General features: G+C 51.3%; 1 protein-coding gene across 1 annotated transcript in view; it reads right to left on the minus strand.

The window, feature by feature from the left end:
• Smyd1 (SET and MYND domain containing 1) overlaps window positions 1-17,708 on the minus strand; it is a 32,725-nt gene that overhangs the window by 11,687 nt on the left and 3,330 nt on the right. The window contains exons 2-3 of the mRNA XM_027948889.2: window positions 2,393-2,569; window positions 1,734-1,947 (exon numbers count right to left, since the gene is read on the minus strand). Coding sequence (XP_027804690.2) covers window positions 1,734-1,947; window positions 2,393-2,569 — 391 coding nt within the window. The remainder of the gene's footprint in view (window positions 1-1,733; window positions 1,948-2,392; window positions 2,570-17,708) is intronic.

The following is a 17,708-nucleotide window of genomic DNA, read 5'->3' on the forward strand; positions in this document are numbered from 1 at the left end:
TTCTAGAAACAGGTTCTAAACACTTGCTCTCAGAGCACGAGACGCGTACAAGAGCGCACACCTGGAGTGTGTCAGTGACTGTGTCTGGGTAACGGAAACAGCACGCCTGTGTGTCCTGGCCTGGCGGTTGGTACTGGAGAAGGCCACCTTCCCACAACTCTCCTCAGACATGGGCACACCCGTGAGCACCAGGCACACTTCTTTCCTCTCTGAGCTCTGGTGTCCCATCTGTAGGTTGAGTCAAATGGACTAGAGGAACTCTAAGGATCCTCTCAGCTCCAGGCTCTGGTAGTTATAGGACCGTGGCTCTCATCCCCAGACCCCTAGGGACGCCCAGGGTGTGTCTGTCACAGCAGCTCGCCGCAGGGCTAACAGAAGTAAGGACAGATGCCCTGGCACCAGACAGGCTGCTTCCAGACCTTCCTCAAGCAGCAACTGTGTGGCCTTCAGAGATCACACAACCTCTCTGAGCCTGGGTTCTCTGTTCTATAAACGAGGGCCCTCACCTTGTGTGGTGACGATTCATGACACAATCTGGGGGGAGAGGCCATGATGGCTACCTTTATGGGTCAGCATGGCTGGACCATGGTGCCCAGGTATTTAATTTGGTCAAACCTTAGTATGTGTGTTTCTGTAGAGTTGTTTTTTAGATGAGATTAATTTTTAAACGAGTGAACTTGGAGCAAAGCAGAGTGGCCACCGCTTTGCAGGTGGGTCCTGATCAGCAGCAGACCTTGACATAGGAGAGACTGCTCTCCCCTGAGCAAGAGGGACTGGTGGGGCAGACTGCCTTTGGCTCAAGCCCAGCTCTTCCCTGGGTATCCAGCAACCCCTGGACAGAGTTGCCTGAGCCAGTCCCTTAAAATAAGTCCCCACCCCTCTCTCCATGGTCAGGCCTGGAGAGGCAGCAAGTGTGACCTTCTTGTTGCTATTCCGCGGACCCCCTCCTCATCCTCATCACCAGCACCATGGGAGAGGCCGCGGCCCACTGGCCAAGGAGCTCCTGATCCACAGGCCCCACCCCTACCTCCTGGACCTGGTGGCTCCCCTGGCTGGGCTGCCCCCTCCACAAGCCCAATTTCCCTGGCTGCACAAGGACCCACTGCTCCAGTGCCCCCTCAGTCCTGCCCTGCAGACCTGGGGAGAGGAAGGGCTTTAGTTCCAAGGTGACTGGTGGGCAGGGAGGGATGGGGATCAGGTCTTTGTTTTCATTTCAGACTGAAGAAAGTTTACCAAGTGCTGATAAGCAGGAAGATAAGTTGTCATTCAGAAATGATGCAGAAATAGTGTGTGGACGGGATGGCAGGTTCAGTCAGGGCCGGACAGATCCCAGATCAAGCAAAGCCATGGAGGGTCAGGGCCAGGTCTCATCTAAAAGCTCTGTGCTCCTCTATCCACTGGTCCCCTCCTGACTCTGCACCAGCACTTCCTGGAAGCTTCTTGGCTGGACAACCCCCTCTGTCCCCGTCTCCCCTCTTTACTAGGAATAACACTCCAGGGTCTCTAGTTTCAAATAGGACTATTTAGAGGCCTGTCCCTGGGCTCCTAAGGGGAAGCAGCAGATGCTCCTGCTGCATGGTTGCCCACCCACCCAAAGGCTGGAAGGGAAGGAGGGAGGAGAAGACAGAGGTGGGGCGGGCGGGAGGAGGGTGGGGCGGGGCCGGAGGGGAGTGGAGGGGCCGGAGGGGAGTAGAGGGGCCGGAGGGGAGTGGAGGGCGGATCCGGCGCCGTACCACTCCGAAGATGTGGGAGATGTACTGCATGCTGAAAGTTTGGCTCTGGGGCGGCCAGTACTGCAGGAACGTGTCCACGTCCACCCGCAGCTCCTTCTGCTCCTCCTCCCCAAAGTGTTCCACGTGGTTCTGCAGGTCGTCCACCGACACCAAGCAGCCCTCGGTGAGCCCGCTGCCCTCTCTCTCCACCCGCCACATGATGCGTGCGGCCAACCTGCGGGAGGGCAGCGTTAGGCAGGCCACGCTCCCAGTCACGGTCACGGTCACGCTGCGTTCATTCAGCCGCGGCTGATGCGCGCCAGGCCCCATGTGCGGGGGCAAGGGTGCCCAGAGCGCTCAGGCCGGGGCAGCCGGGTGACTGGGAGACCACTGTAAGTGGACAGTACTCTTCTGTCCCACCCGTTGTCAGATCCCAGCTCCTGCCATTGTTTCTAGAGAAGCCAAAACCGTGGTTTTCCTGAATGTGGAAACCCCCATGTCTCAACCCTGGCAGGTCAGCTGTTACATACAGGGCCCTGGACCGCCTGCAGAGCCTGCCTGCAGAGCCTGCCTGCCGTGCTCTGTGAACTCCCCCGGCCTCCCTCTTAGCCGGGTGGGGGGAACGGCAGGAGTGAGCAGCCCAGGGCCCTGGAAGTCCCTCCTGGTCTGCAGGGCCTGACCTGATATTCTCACTGGGTGCCTTCCCGTGTCTCTTGAGGGCCGAGCACTCCTTCTTGTGGTCCAGCCAGGCGTCCTTCTGGCAGGTGCGGTCGCAGTAGTGGGCGAACTTGCACTGACCGCAGCGGTGCAGCTTCTCCTGCCTCTTGAAGCAGGTGTGGCACACTACAGTCACCAGGCTGGCAGGGCAGAGAGAGCAGGTCAGGGGTCTCAGTACTCCGGCTGACAGCACTCAACCCACAAGAGAGGTTCAAAGAAAAGACACTTATTTGGGCTCAGAGTTCAGGTCGGGTTCGGGTTCACCTCTGGGGTGGCCTTTTTGGTTTGTTGTGGTTGGTTTGGTTTGGGGCACTAGGGGTTGAACCCAGGGAGCTCTACCACAGAGCCACAGCCCAAAGAGACAGGTTGGCCTCAAAATTGGGATCCTCATGCATCAACCTTCTAACTTGCTAGAATTACAGGCTACACCCACCTGGCTATGGTGGCCTCCAGGGGGAGGCAGCCCAGGGAGCCACAGGGAGGGTTCCCTGTGGGTGTGTGTGCGCTCCCTGGTCCCTTGAAGCCACAGCTTCATCTTGGGCACTGGAGCCTCGCAACCTGAAGACCTAGTCCTATTCTGCCCACGGGTCCCACTGCAGGCCATAGTCCTGGATCTCCACCTCCAACGCCTTGCCGTAGGGCAGGGCCACACCTGGCACAGGAAGCCCTGATATGCACTGAAACCATACCTACCCCAGTGGGGAGACCTGGGCTCAGGAACCAGCTCTGTGGGCTGGTCCTCATCACTCCAAACTCCAGACTCCCGCCTTTCAGACGAGGGGCCTGAGCTTCCCGAGGTCCCCTCTAGTTCTGGCCATCCTGCAGCAGGCATTTCTCGTGGCCCTGTGGGAGACACCTCTGCCCTCTGCATGCCGGTGCCTTTGTTTGCACTGTGATTACATGACAGTGGGCTGTCAATACACAGTGACACATGCTCACGACGGAACAGGACCATCTGGCCCATTTCACGTAGCCATTCTTAAATTCATAACATGGGTGACCAGGTCTGCACACTCTGCCCCCACACAGTCCTGGGTTTTGCTACAGGAAGAATAGGTCACCGATGTCACCTGAGAAACTCTCCCAGCTCAGAGAGAGGCTGGGAGGGAGGGTGGGAAATGCATGCCCATTAGAGGGCCAGTCTTCTTATCCCAGCTTCCGGCCTCCCGTGTTCCCTGCAGAGAGCCACGTGCCCCGTGTCGCCCCACCATTAATAAAGAAGGACACAGGCCACACAGGAAATAGTTTTAGACGTAGCCTGACACCAGGCAAGTGGCCTCTGGAATGAAGCCCAGCGTCTCAGGTCCCAGCTGTACATTTGTGCCTTTAACCTGAGGTCCCCCACACCTCTCCAGGCCTCTGGAACTACAGGCCATGCCTCTCCAGGTCTGTCTCTCCACATTTTGGGGAAATCTGTAAATCTTGAAGTTGACCATAAAGTACTCACTTATACAACTACCTTGAGCACTGTAAATTAAGCCCCCAATAAATAGATTAAGCAAAGAGAGACGTGATAGCTTGAAAAACCTTTAATTTAGGGCATTGCCGGTGTTATCTGCTGATCCCGTAATGGGGACATCAGCCTAAGGATCCCGAGGATGGCCACTGGAGGCCACCCTGAGATCGCAGGCTCATGTCATCCCTATCTACTTTCCCACACCCACCTGTCACCAAGCTTCCTTTAGCAGAGAGGTGGGGAGCCCCCAAACACACCCCTCACTCTAGAGATGGCCCAGGATCCCTTGAATGCATGTTCCTGGCCTTCCTAAATAGATCCCTGAGCCGCTATTGACATGTGCTGGACTTTTCTCCCCTCATGTACGTCTAGGACCCCGCTGTTCCTGGGTGGAGACCTCCTCTCTCTGGGACTCCCTGGCGCCCTCTTCTCCCATCATGGTGGGCAGCAGATGTGGACACCCAGGCTAGAGTCGGCAGTCTACACAGGGATCTCAAAAGGATAAGAAAACAGGCATTTAGGGGCAGCTTGAGGCGGAAGGAACTCCACAGGCCCCCCCCCAAGTGCCACGATCCCTGGGTCCCTTCCTGACCACGAATCTTAATTCCCAGGGAGGAAAGCTTGGCACCTCTTCCAAGGACAACGCTGGTGGCCAGTCTGTTTGTTGGTCAGCTTCAATCTGCCTCCACAGAAGCCATCGCCTGCACGCTCATGGGGGGCACTGGACCCTTGCCCCAGGGGATCAGTCTTCCAGAATGGGAACCCCCTGCCTGCTTCCCCCTCGTTCCCTGCTCCAAGTGAGAGGCTCACAGCTCCTTCAGCAGGAATAGTGTGGCCCCTGGAGTCCTCCCTCCTGGGTGGCCTCTGATGTTCCCTGCAGTCAGAGGAAAGTGGGCATAACCATGTCATCAAGCCAGGTCCAGGGGCCAGTGCAAGGGGTCAGACTCGGGGGCCAGCCCATGGCCAGGCCCCATGTTCCCACAGTGGCATTAAGAGGGGGAGACACATGCAGAGCCAGCAGAGGGCACTGCATGGGCTGCTGCTCCAAGCCAGGCCCAGGCTTCCCACAGAGTCCAGGCGGCCCCCAGCCACCCACCAGCAGACCCAGCACCCTGCTCTGTCCCCACCGAGATGCATTGCTGGCAACTTGTTAGTGACCCTGAAGTGCTCCAGGGTGTGGAAAGTCAGTGCTTATTTGTAAGTTAGGGAGATTCAAGGTTATCCCCACAGTAACATCCTCCTTGCTCTGCCACCTACGTCCCCACAAGCTTCCCTGTGACACAGAAGGAGGAGTTCCTCCGCATACTTAGAATTGCACAGATTCTACAGCCCCCATCAGGAGCCACAGGGGTGCACCAGAGAGAAGGCCGCTGTTGTGAAAGCCCAACAGAGCGGGCACATGAGCTACCACGGGGCCTGGCCAGCGTGTGCAGTCCCCGAGCCCCAGAGAAGGGGAGCTACAGGTCCCGCACCTCTCTCTCTCTCTCTCTCTCTCTCTCTCTCTCTCTCTCTCTCTCTCTCCCCCCTCTCTCTCTCCCTCTCTCTCATAAGTCAGAATTGCATTCTTTGGCAGGAGTTTGAAGTTCCTTAGCAGAGACTGGCTTGCTGAAGAACACGAGAGAATAGACCCCAAAAGGCTCCATATGTCATCTCCTGGCCACTCAGAGGTGAAGACACTTTACAATCCCCGTGTCCAGGATAGAGAATAGTATCACAATGAGGTCCCACTTACACTTCCTGGATCTTGACTTTGCACTTCCATTAGTTTCTTTTACAAAAATACGTTAGTGTAAAAATCAAATTATAAATAGTCTTCAGACCCTCCTAAGCTCTCCCAAAGGCCCGAGCCCAATCAGAGTCTCTGCCTATCCATAGGGCACTAAATATTCTTTATAGGGACAAAATAGATACACAATCAACCACACATATTTAAAATATATTCTTCTGGGCTGCGGGTGTAGCTCATTGGTAGAACACATGTCTACATGTACAAGGCCTTGGATTCAATCCTCAGCACCCTCCCCCAAATGTATGTGCCAGCCAGCTTTCTGTTACTATAACAAAATACTTGAGATAATCAGCCTAAATTATTTTTGATACTGAGGATTGAACCCTGGAGTGTTTAACCACTGAGCCCTTTTTATGTTTTATTTTGAAACAGGGTTTCACTAAGTTGCCAAGGCTGATCTCAAACTTGCAATTCTCCCAAGTCACTGGGATTCCAGATGTGCACACCAGGCTAGCTAAGACAGTCCACTTAGGAAGAGGAAAGGTTTATTTCAGCTCACGGCTTGGGACATTTCAGTCCTCGGTCCGCTGGCCCATTGCTTTTGGCCTGTGGCAACGTGGCACATCCTGGTGGGAGCCCATGGCAGAGGAAGCTGCTCACCTCATGGCAACCAGGAAGCAAGGAGAGGAAGAGGAGGAGGTGGCACCTCTTCAAGGAAGCACCCCAGTGGCCTAACCTCCTTCCAGCAGCCCCGCCTCCTGAAGTTTCCACCATCATCCAAAAGCACCACAGGTTGAAGACCAAGCCTCTAGTCCGAGTCATCCGTGGGCTGTGTGTGTGAGCCATGTGCATTTGAGCGCATGAGGGGAGTGGCCCGACGTTGCTGCCTGATTGTGTGCCTTTCCTCTCGCTCTGCCTATGATCCCACACAGCACCTGAGATGGGTGTGGCCTCCCAAGAGGCCAGTCAATCCTCTGACCCCAAGACACAACAAGCAAGACTCCACCCTTCAAAATCCAATCCCTTGCCTTATTGGGGTGGAACTTTCTTTCTTTTTTTTTTTTTTAAAGAGAGAGAGAGAGAGAATTTTTCAATATTTATTTTTTAGTATTTTTTGGCGGACACAACATCTTTGTTTGTATGTGGTGCTGAGGATCGAACCCGGGCCGCACGCATGCCAGGCGAGCACGCTACCGCTTGAGCCACATCCCCAGCCCTGGGGTGGAACTTTCTCAAACGTCTTTCCCCTAAATAAAAACAGGGGTTTGGGGTATGCTCACTCTCTTGCTCCTTCCAGCGCTGGAGCTCCCCCTTGGGGTCACCAAACTGTCCTGCCTTAGAAACTTATGTTCATTTGCTGCATGTTTCTTCACCGTTTTCATAGTTATTTATACAACCAGCTCCCTTGAACCCAGTTCATGTCACCAGTCCAGCCAGCTGGTGATAGCCTTTGACACATGGGCTTTGGAGGGACATTCAAAATTCAAGCTATAAGCCAGGCATGGTGGTACACACCTGTAATCCCAGCAACTTGGGAGGCTAAGGCAGGAGGATCAAGAGTTTGAGGCCGACATCAGCAACTTTGTGCCACCCTCATCAACTTGGTGAGACCCTGTCTCAACAGAAAAAATCAAGAAGGACTGGGGATGTAGTTCAGTGATAAAGTGTCCCTGGGTTCAATCTCTAGTACAAAAAAAAAATTCAAACTATAGGAACCTACTCCAGCCCCTGAAAGCTCATGTCCTTTTCCCCAAGCAAAGTGCATTCAGGCCACCCTGAAAGTGTGTACGCTTGGACAGATTCCAACAGGTACATCTGTCCACAGACCATCACCAAGAGGGCGCACACATCTGTCCACAAGACCGTCACCAAGATGGTGCACATCTGTGTACCAGACCATCACCAAGATGGTGCACATCTGTGTACCAGACCGTCATCAAGATGGCGCACACACACATCATAGCCAGAAGTTCCTTCCTGGCTCTGAACTGCCTCACAGGAAATGGAGGCATCACCATTGTCCCCTCCTGGCTGCTTGTGGTGTGGCGTTCCCTTTCATCAAGAGCGTCTTCTGTGCTGGTGTGTTAGCTTCCAGGCCTCGGCACACCTGAGAGCCTTTCCTTGGGGAAGGAGGAACAGCAGGAGACGCCACCTCTGGGACATCAGAACCAGATGGCACAGAAACACAGGCAGGAAAGAGGGTGGCTAGCAAGACCTGGGGCGGGACTGTTAGAAGCTGCACAGTGGTGCCTGCTGTCACTTGGCACTCCATGACTGTCCCCTCCAGGGTCATCCATCAGAGAAAACCCCACACTGGGACTGTCTAATGCCTTACACTCAATTTGGTATTTGTTTTTTAAAATATACATTTTTTAATCTTTATTTTGTTTATTTATTTTTATGTGGTGCTGAGGATCGAACCCAGTGCCTCACATGTGCAAGGCAAGCACTGTGCCACTGAGCCACAACCCCAGCCCCCAAATTGATATTTTTAGAGCATCTAATATACCTCGTATTTTAGTCACATATATAAATATAATATATATTCATATTTCATGGATACATTGAAATTTGAGAAAACTTCAAAAATTTATGAAATATTAAAAATATCACAGTGCCCAGGTCACTGTTTTAAAGGTTAAATACTGGGGGCTGGGGGTGTAGCTCAGTGGTGGAGCACATGCGTAGCAAGAGGAAGGCCTTGTGTTCAATCCCCAACAACCCCCAAATTATTAAATATTTTTTAATAAAAAATAAATCTTAAACCAAGCATGGCAGTGCACACCTGTGATCCCAGCAGCTCAGGAGGCTGAGGCAGGAGGATGGAGAGTTCAAAGCCAGCCTGAGCCACTTAGCAAAGCCCTAAGCAATTCAGCAAGACCCTAAATAAAATAAATAAAAATATTCAAAAGGGCTAAGGACGTGGCTCAGTGGTTAAGTGCCCCTGGGCTTAATGACTGGTACAAAAAAAATTAATAAATTAAATAAATCTTAAATGTGAATAGCTCTAGGCGATCACCTGGCATAATAGACGTTTGACGTTTTCGTTCACTGCTTGGCCTAACCCATGTGGTATCACAGGATTGGAGACGTGGCCAGCACAAGCTGAAGGAGTCTCGTCCCCAGAGCAGCTCTCAAAGCGAACACAGCAGCCCGGCCTGCTGTATCAGGGAACAGTGGTGCCACTGAGAGTCTGTCCAGTCAAACCCCGGGCAGAAGACAGTGTTTTCAAATGTGCCAATGTGAAGGTCAGTCAACAGCAACTGTTCAGAACATGGGTTTTGGCAGGCAGGAGCCCACGGTCTGACATGGTCGAGGGCTGTGGGTCATGATGACAGTAGAAACAGATGAGTAGGACTTGGTTGTCATTGATTTGTAACTGTGCAAACAATGCCCCCTATGGCCTGCCCCTGGCTGGACCCCTATCCCGCCTGCCGTGGGTCTGCATGGCCCGAGGTTCACTAGGGTGTGTTTTCCTGGCCTGGCACTTGTCCCCAGCTCCCAGGAGCTGACTTAAATCACTTCTACTAAGGCCTGAATTTAGAATAATCCACTTGCAATGAACTACAGCCAAATTATGTTCCTAAGAATAAATTCCAGAGGGTTGGACCATGCTGCTTCAAGGTCAAGAGCAACCACTTTGGGGAGGAGGCTGGAGACAGAGCCCTGGCTGCTCCTGTGAGGCCTTCACCCTTCACTCCAGGCTGAGTGACAGGAAGCCTTCCAATCACTGATTGTCGCCTGCCTCGGATCAGCAAGCCTATCAGTGCAATGTCCCACCTCCTTCCACCTCGTCACTTCCCCATAAGAGGCTTTCATTCCTCTCATAAAAACTAAATGTGCAGTGGGACAAATCTGACATCGTAAACGTGACCATCAGGATGGCCTTTTCTCACCCTGACTAGTGTGGGTCCGAGTGCGAGCGAGTGCTTCCTCCAGAGCCAAGGGAGGAAGTCGGCTTGGGATCCATCCTGCAGCTCCCCGGGCCTGGAGCCAGCTTCAAAGGCCGGTGAAACCCAGGAAGCATTGCAAGTTAGCTCCAAATCCCGGTCCCCTTGGGACAGGCGGCCCCTCTTTCAGCTACCTGCCGCCCTAGCCCTGAACCGCACCTGCGGACTGCGGCCCTGGCTCACTACACACACATTCTCGGAGGTCCTGCTAAATCCATCTTCTGCTGCCAGGTCTGAGGGGCCTGGGATTGTGCCCTTCCTGTTCTGGGGGGACACTGATGCCTCCACTTTCAGGAGCGAGAAAGTAGAGATGGGAGGAACCTGGATCCTGCTCCTTCCAGGGAGCACACTGGGAAATACCAGGTAGATAGGAAGAGGAAGCTTATTTAGAAACAAGAAGAAGGAGAAGCCTAGCCCTCTGGTCCTCACCTCTCCTCATCAGTGGTGTGTGTGACCTTCTCACGGGAGGAGTGGCAGGGAAAACCTCCAGAGTTTTTGGATAATGTGGAAGGTCAAATCTGGAGTCAGTTAGAGCTGGGTTCAACTCCTGACTCCAATATCTGCTGGCTGTGAGACCTTAGCAAGTCCCCTAACCTCTCTAAGCCCTGATTCCTTATGTGAAGATGGGAATGGCAACACCTACATCTTGATATCTTTTAGACTAATATTTGTTGCTTTTGAAAGAAACATCATTACTGCTTTTAAATTAAAGCAAGAAGAAATTTACAAAGAAGTTCTACACTCAGGGTGATTTTTTTCAGGATTTAATGATTTTGATATAATAGGTGTGAAGTAGCCAGCATAGCCTGGCACCGGGTGGGTGCTCCCTGGATGGCAGCCTGGCCCGCCCATCACACAGGGAGGTTGGTCAGGTGACCTCTGAGCCCCTGCTCTCCTCCAGCTCCTCCTGCTCTCCAAGGTGCCTGAGAGGAGGAGAGTACAGCCGGGTATGGAGACCCTCCTGGTGGGACCAGGGCCCCTCCCAGATGGAAGTACCCCCATCCCTTCCCCCAGCACAGAAGAAAGTCCAAAAGAAGCAAATCCCCAAATAACTGCTTGGATTTTGGGAGAGTGTGGTCCCACCAGGCTCAGCAAGACTGCCTCCTGGGCTCCCAGGTGCCCTTCACACAGGAAGTGGCAGCTCTCTTTTGTACAGAGCTCCGAGTTTCCAGAGGTGTATGGAGTCCTTTTCTTTTTTAAATCCTCACCGCAGCCTTTGGAGCTCCGATGGTCAGGTGGTCATTGTCCCGCAGGGGTCTCACCCGAGTGCCTGCTGCTGCACCCACTCCCAGCATGAGGGCAGACGCCCCAGAGCCCACTGCCCTCCTACAGCACGTGTGTCTTGTCCTGGCTGCTGGTCCCCACTCGCTCCTCGCCCCGCAGCTGTGCCCTGTGCTCTATCACCTGTCAGCGTCAAGAGGGACGGAGGGCAGTTGCTGCTCCACTCCTTGTATGGAAATAGTCACAGACAAATGCAAAGTCGAGGTGTGCACGCAGTGGGCGGGCCAGCTGAGGCTGAGAGAGCGCCCCCGGCTCCACAGGCTGCCAGGACGCTGGGGGAGGGGTTCTTCAAGAGCACCCCTTCCAGCCCCCAGACAACTCCAGTGTCTCAAATTCGTTTTCTCACTCCTTCTTTCCTTTCTTCACCCTTCCCCCCACTCCTCCCCTCCTCCTTCTTTTCACAAGTCTTTACTGAGCATCTGTTATGTGCTGCACACTGAGGTAGGTAATGGAGGGCCTGAACACAGGGAAGGCTGATCTCGCCCTCCTGCAGTCCCCAGGCTGGCCTGGGACACAAACACGTATGAAGGCAACACCATCAGGTCAGGGAGAAGCCCTTACTTCACTGAGGTGGAGCTGTCACCTGGGAGAGGAGGCATTGTTCTGGCCCCCCAGATGGGCTGTGTGCACACTCGGAGGCCCAGGTCTCCTGCGTGAGTTGGAGGTGGGTGAGCAGCGGGCGGGGTGCTCTAGGAGACAGGAGTGGCCAGCTCTTGGGGAGATTGCAGGAGGCACCATACTGGGAAGGGATGTTGGGAAAGTGACCAGGCTTGGGGGACGTGGACTGCCCTCTCAGTGCACGTCCCCATCCTGCAGGCCCAGGGGCTCCCACTGATGGCCTGTGAAAGAGGAGCAACAGGAGCAGAGCTGGCTGCTCCGTTTCTCCCCAGACATCTCCCTGCTGTGCGTTTCAGGCCCAGTGGCCCTGAGGGACGTTGCTGTGCTGCTGTTCACTGTCCTGTGTGCCTAAGCATACACTGGGTGGCATGGCATCTCTGGAGGAGGCCCGGGATGGCCTATCCATCTCTACCACTTTCTTGTTTGTTTGCTTTTGGTACCAGGGATTGAACTCAGGAGCCCTCGACCACTGGGCCACATCCCCAGCCTTATTTGTATTTTATTTAAGATAGGGTCTCACTGAGTTGCTTAGCGCCTCGCTGTAGCTGAGGCTGGCTTTGAACTCATAATCCTCTTGTCTCAGCCTCCAGAGCTGCTGGGATTACAGGCCACATTTTATTGAAAGGCTGACTCTTGGGGTTTTCCCTGCCACTCCTCCCGTGAGGAGGTCACACACCCCATACCTGCATGCTAGCCCTGCTCCAGCCGTGTCCACGCCCCAACCTGAGACTCTGCTCAGCCCTCAGAAGCACATGAGTGACGATGACATCTCTGCGGAGGTGATTTGCCTAAATTTTTAAAAAGCAACCCATTCTAAGTCTGCCATTGAGGACTGTTGAGAACTCCAGCCCTGCAGCTTTCTGCAGCCAAGACGCCAAACTAAAGGGGAGACTCGCCCTCAGCAAGGGCAGACCTGGGAGGCTGCCACCTGATCACCCTAACAGACACTGATTCCTGCATTTTCTGAACTAACTGTCCAGGAATTTCTCTAATCCCGTTATTAAGTTGTTTCTATTTATAGCCTCATCTGCCCTCCACCCTCCACTCACCAGCTGCTCCCAGATTAAAGGCCACATGTGTGTCCTGCGTCTGCGGGGCTAATCCTGGCTTTCCCACAGGTCACGCAGCGCTCCAGAGGCCCAAGGCCCAGCTGTCCCCACTGGGTCTAAAGGAGCTCTCTCTGGTTCAGTTTTCAAAAGCAGCCTGGCTGGGACCATTTCTTTAAAAGTCCTCAGCTCCTCCTCGCTGCCCCTTGTGCTTTCCCTGCACACAGGTGTCTGCACAATGTCTCGGCCACCCTAACTCCCACCCAGAATCATCTGGACTTGGTCATGTTTTATTTAAAAGACTTAAAAGCTCTGGGGATATAGTTCAGTGGCAGAGCCCTCATCTAGCATGTACGTGACCCTAGGTTCAATCCCTAGCACAGAAAAGAGTCATAAAAATTAAAAGAAAAGTCTCCAAAATTATCCTGGCTCCTTCCTTCTTCTTACTATACTTTATAAAGAACTTTGATCTAGAAAATTCACATTACTGGTTGTGGTAGGTTCAAAAATAGCCTTCCAAGGTGTTCATGTCTTAATTCCTAGACCCTGGGAGCCAGTGACCTTTTTTTTCAGGGCTGGGGATCAAACTCAGGGCCTCACACATGCTAGGCAAGTGCTCTGCTCTCAGCCTCAGCCCTTATTATTTTATTTTTGAGACAGGGTCTCCCTAAATTGCCCAGGATGTCCTTGAACTTGGGATCCTCCTGCCTCAGCCTTCTGAGTTGGGATTACAGGCATAATTGCACCTGGCTATAATCATCTTTTGATTCTTCTGAAATTGATGGATGCTTTTTCTTTTATTAAAATTAAATACTGGCTGGGCATGGTGGTGCACATCTGTGATCCCAGTGGCTCAGGAGGCTGAGGCAGGAGAATCACGAGCTCAAAGCCAGCCTCAGCAAAAGTGAGGTGCTAAGCAACTCAGTGAGTCCCTGTCTCTAAGTAAAATACAAAATAGGGCTGCGGATGTGGCTCAGTGGTCGAGTGCCTCTGAGTTCAATCTCTGGTACCCCAAACAAAACAAAAATGAATACCATTAATTGCATTGAACACTGCACGAGAAAGCTTGGTAGTAGTACCATGAAGCCCTCTTGGGGGTAGGAGTGCAGCTGATGAGAACCAATGGCCTGGACAACTCAGTCCTTCCCTGGGACCCACCCTGTGTGACCTGGGGGACCATTACCTCTCTAAGCCTCAGTTTCCTCATCTGCCACAGAAGATTGCATAAAAGCCAATGGCCCCAGCATTCATCTGGGCTGGAATCACTCACACTTGATGGAAGCTGTGGACTTTCTCCCAGAGGCAGAAGCGGATACGCCCACACATAGAAAGCTGGACCTTCCAGGTTGAGGTATTTCCCTGGTAAAGGATCCCTGGATCCAAGTTAGGAACCCCCAGGCCACACAGATTCTAAATCCAAGACGGGGGGACTGTTTAGGGGACCTCAAGAGGAGTAACAACACTGCCAGGCCCACCTGGGCCAGGGCAGGCGAGGCTTTGGGTGCCGAGAGACTGGAAATTTTCAGGTGCCCCGGACAAAAAGGCCTGTTGCCTGACTATGTCTTATGTATGAGGCACTGGGTTCGAGTCTCAACACCGCATATAAATTTATAAAATAAAGGTCTATTGACATTAAAATATGTATATGTGTGTGTGTGTGTGTGTGTGTGTGTGTGTGTAGAGAGCGAGGCAGGGGGAGAGAGAGAAACAGAATGTTCAGAACACTTTCTTTCAAAGGACAATTCATTATTTTCAGATGGCTATTTCTCCAAAATTATTTGAAAATTATCTGAAGTGTATTATGCTTCTGTTGACCAGCCCAATTCTGAATTCATTCCAGTTTGGCCACATAGTTATTAGGTATGTACATTGTTTGAAAGTAATGATGGTGATGGATGGTGACAGTGGCGATGGTGATGGGTGGTGGTGATGGCAATGATGATGGTGGTGGTGGTAGGGATGGTGATGATGGTGATGATGGTGATCATGGTAATGATGATGATGATGATGGTGGTGATGGTGATGTTAATGGTAATGGTAATAGTGGTGATGGTGATAGTAATAGTGATGGTGGTGATGGTGGTGATGGTAGTGATGATAATGATAGTGATGGTGATGATGGTGATGGTGATAGTAATAGTGATGGTGGTGATGGTAGTGATGGTGATGTGGTGGTGGTGGTGGTGGTGATGGTGGTGGTGATTGTGGTGATGGTGGTAGTGGTGGTGATGATGGCGTTGGTGGTGGTGATGATGATGATAGTGGTGGTGGTGGTATGATGGTGGTGGTGGTGGTGATGGTGGTGGTGATGGTGATGGTGGTGATGGTAGTGACAGTAATGATGGTGGTGGTGGTGGTGGTGATGGCAATGGTGGTGATGGTGGTGGTGGTGGTGATGTTGGTAGTGGTGGTGGTGTTGGTGATGGTGGTGATGGTGGTGGTGGTGGTGATGTGGTGGTAGTAGCAGTGATGGTGATGATGATGATGGTGATGATGGTGGCAATGGTGGTGAATTTCATTCATATTACAATAAGTTACCTGGCTTATCCAGTAGATTTTGGAGTTAAAAATATGGAGGTTTTCCTTTGAGGGTCTGGAAGAGTTCCTAGGCCACCCAGGGAAAAGGCCAGGACCTGATCATTTGCTGAAGGCTTGAGTCACTCCTGAGCCCTTTGTCTCTCCTTCTACTTGACATAAAACAAACTGAGTCAGCTAAGATGAAAACCACAGTGACAACAGGAATCAGAGTGCAATGAAGGAACAAGAAAGAAGCAAAGCTGGACATTACTTTAAAAGGCACACACAGGGAAAATATGCACCTCTAAAAATGTCTTCAGATAAGATCAAAGAAAGACTTGCAAAATTAAAGTCAAAACTAATAGAAGACTGTGGAGGAGCTGAAATCAAAACAGAAGAGATTTCAAGAAACGCAGGCAGTGGTGAAGACCTGCACGTAAAGGAGGGGAAAACATCTGAGCACAAAAGTGCAATTGCTCCTCAGCTTACGACAGGGACAGGTGCCAGTGAACACATCCTAAATTGAAAATATCCTGAGTTAAAACGCATGCAGGGCTGCGGGTGCCGCTCAGTGGTAGAGAACTTCCGGGTGCCCCAGGCGCTGGGTTCCATTCCCAGCACAGCCAAAGAAAAGACAAAGATATGTGTGGTCACCTGGCCACCAACACCCTAGCTCAACAGAGCGCACTGTGGAGTGTCCGTCACTCACCTGGTGACAGCTGAGTGACTGGGGGCTGCAGCAGCTGCCACTGCCCGGCCTCTTGACAGTACTGTGCTGCCCACCACCAGCCCAGGAGAAGACCAACAGGCCCACCTCACAGGGCAGCTCCCACTGGGTGTGGTCACCCTCACACCATCTAGAGGTGAAGGCTGTGGGGAACCGTCCTAAGTGGGGACCCTCTTTTCTTAAAACTTGAGGACATTCAAAGAAAACCAAATCATAAAGTAATACATGTTGATGGCTAATAAACAGTTTAAAAGTTCACTTCTCTAATAATGAAAACTCAAATTATAACAATAGTAAAGTAAGATTTTACAGATTAAGTTGGAAAACATAAAAAAGTAACTAATAACTGCTCACCAAGGCTAGGGCGGGTAGGTAAATCTTCACTGCCAGAGAAGGCAGCGTGGCCCCTTTGGGGAGGTGATGTGAAAATCTACATCCAAAGCCTGACAAATGTCTTTTGAAGTAAAAAAAAAAAAAAAATCTGTTTCCAGGAGTTTATCTTCAATAAATAATCAGACACCTATGGGAAGACTTACTAGGAAAGAGTAGGACCCACCCTTGATATCTGGTTAAATTAATAAACACGGGTCAACAAAAGGAGCACTACATGGGTGTGTAAAAGGTGTGGAAGGATGTTAATGGTTTGGAATGTCACAACATGCTGTGAAGTAAAGAAAATAGGTTTCGGGGGAGCTGGGGTTGTGGCTCAGTGGTAGAGCATTTGCCTAGCATGTGCGAGGCACTGGGATCAAGCCTCAGTACCACATAAAGATAAATAAATAAAAGTATTATCCGTCTACAACTAAAAAAAAGAAATTAAAGATATTTTTAAAAAGAAAGAAACAGGTTTCAAAATAATTTCATCTCTTGAGAAAAAAAATATATATAACTCCACTACATTGAACCTAAAGTAACTAAGTGCACCACTTAATATTCTTTAGTTATTAGAAGTATTAAATGATTATTAAACACACCATTTGTATTTACCACTAAGAAACAAAAAACTTCTGCCAATTAAACTATAATGAACCATAGATTTTAGCATCCATCATGATGTTATTTGCTTATTTTTATTCATTTATTCACTCTTGTAGTGATTGAACCCAGGGCCTCACATTTGCTAAGCACGTGCTCTATCATTGAGCTATAACCCCCGGCCCCACATGATGAGCTTGGAGATGTTAAAATGAAATATATGTCCTGGAATTGATAAAATACTATATGTGCCCCATATTCCTTCCATTCTAAAGCAAACTTCTTCCTCCATATTTTACTACCTGGTATTTAACACCTTACAATCAGGTGCACTTACTACCTTACAGTTAAGGGAGTGCTTCTCCCAGCACCCTCACCCCACATACACCCCATCGGGAGCAAGAGAACATTTTATATGTATTATATTTTCATGAGATAGACAGAAAGAAATACATTAGAATGTTAATTGTAGTTTTCTCCAAATGGCAGGATTTCAGATCATTTTAATTTCCCTCCTTGTTTTTTCTACAATTTACAAATTTTCTAAAATGAAGTAGAAAAAAAATCTAAACAGCAACAATCAATCCAGCATCATCAGTTCCCAGATCCACCCCACTGCAGAACAGCGAGGGCATGAGGCTAAGGTCCTGTGGGCTCCCTGTCCCTGTCTTCCCAGGACCTGGGAACCCTCAGAGGAGACATCTAAAGGGCCTCTGGCAGCTCATCCCCAAACCAGTGTCTCACCACTTTAAAACTCTGTGTTCACAGAGGCTCCCTGCAAGCTTCCCTCCCCCACCACCTCACTCTCCCTCCTTTCTGGCACCCAGTCCCATGGAGGCACCCATGGGAGGCAAGTGGACTTCATCCCAAAGCCAGTTCCCATTCCTGGGATGATGAGCAGTGGCCGCCAGAGCACCTGCTGGGAGGATTCTGAGGCCAGGCTGAAGTTCAGGGGGGGCAGGTGTGCCTGAGGGATTGGT

This window comes from Marmota flaviventris, chromosome 14 (genome assembly GCF_047511675.1).
Source record: "Marmota flaviventris isolate mMarFla1 chromosome 14, mMarFla1.hap1, whole genome shotgun sequence".
In the NCBI taxonomy this organism is placed as follows: domain Eukaryota; kingdom Metazoa; phylum Chordata; class Mammalia; order Rodentia; family Sciuridae; genus Marmota; species Marmota flaviventris.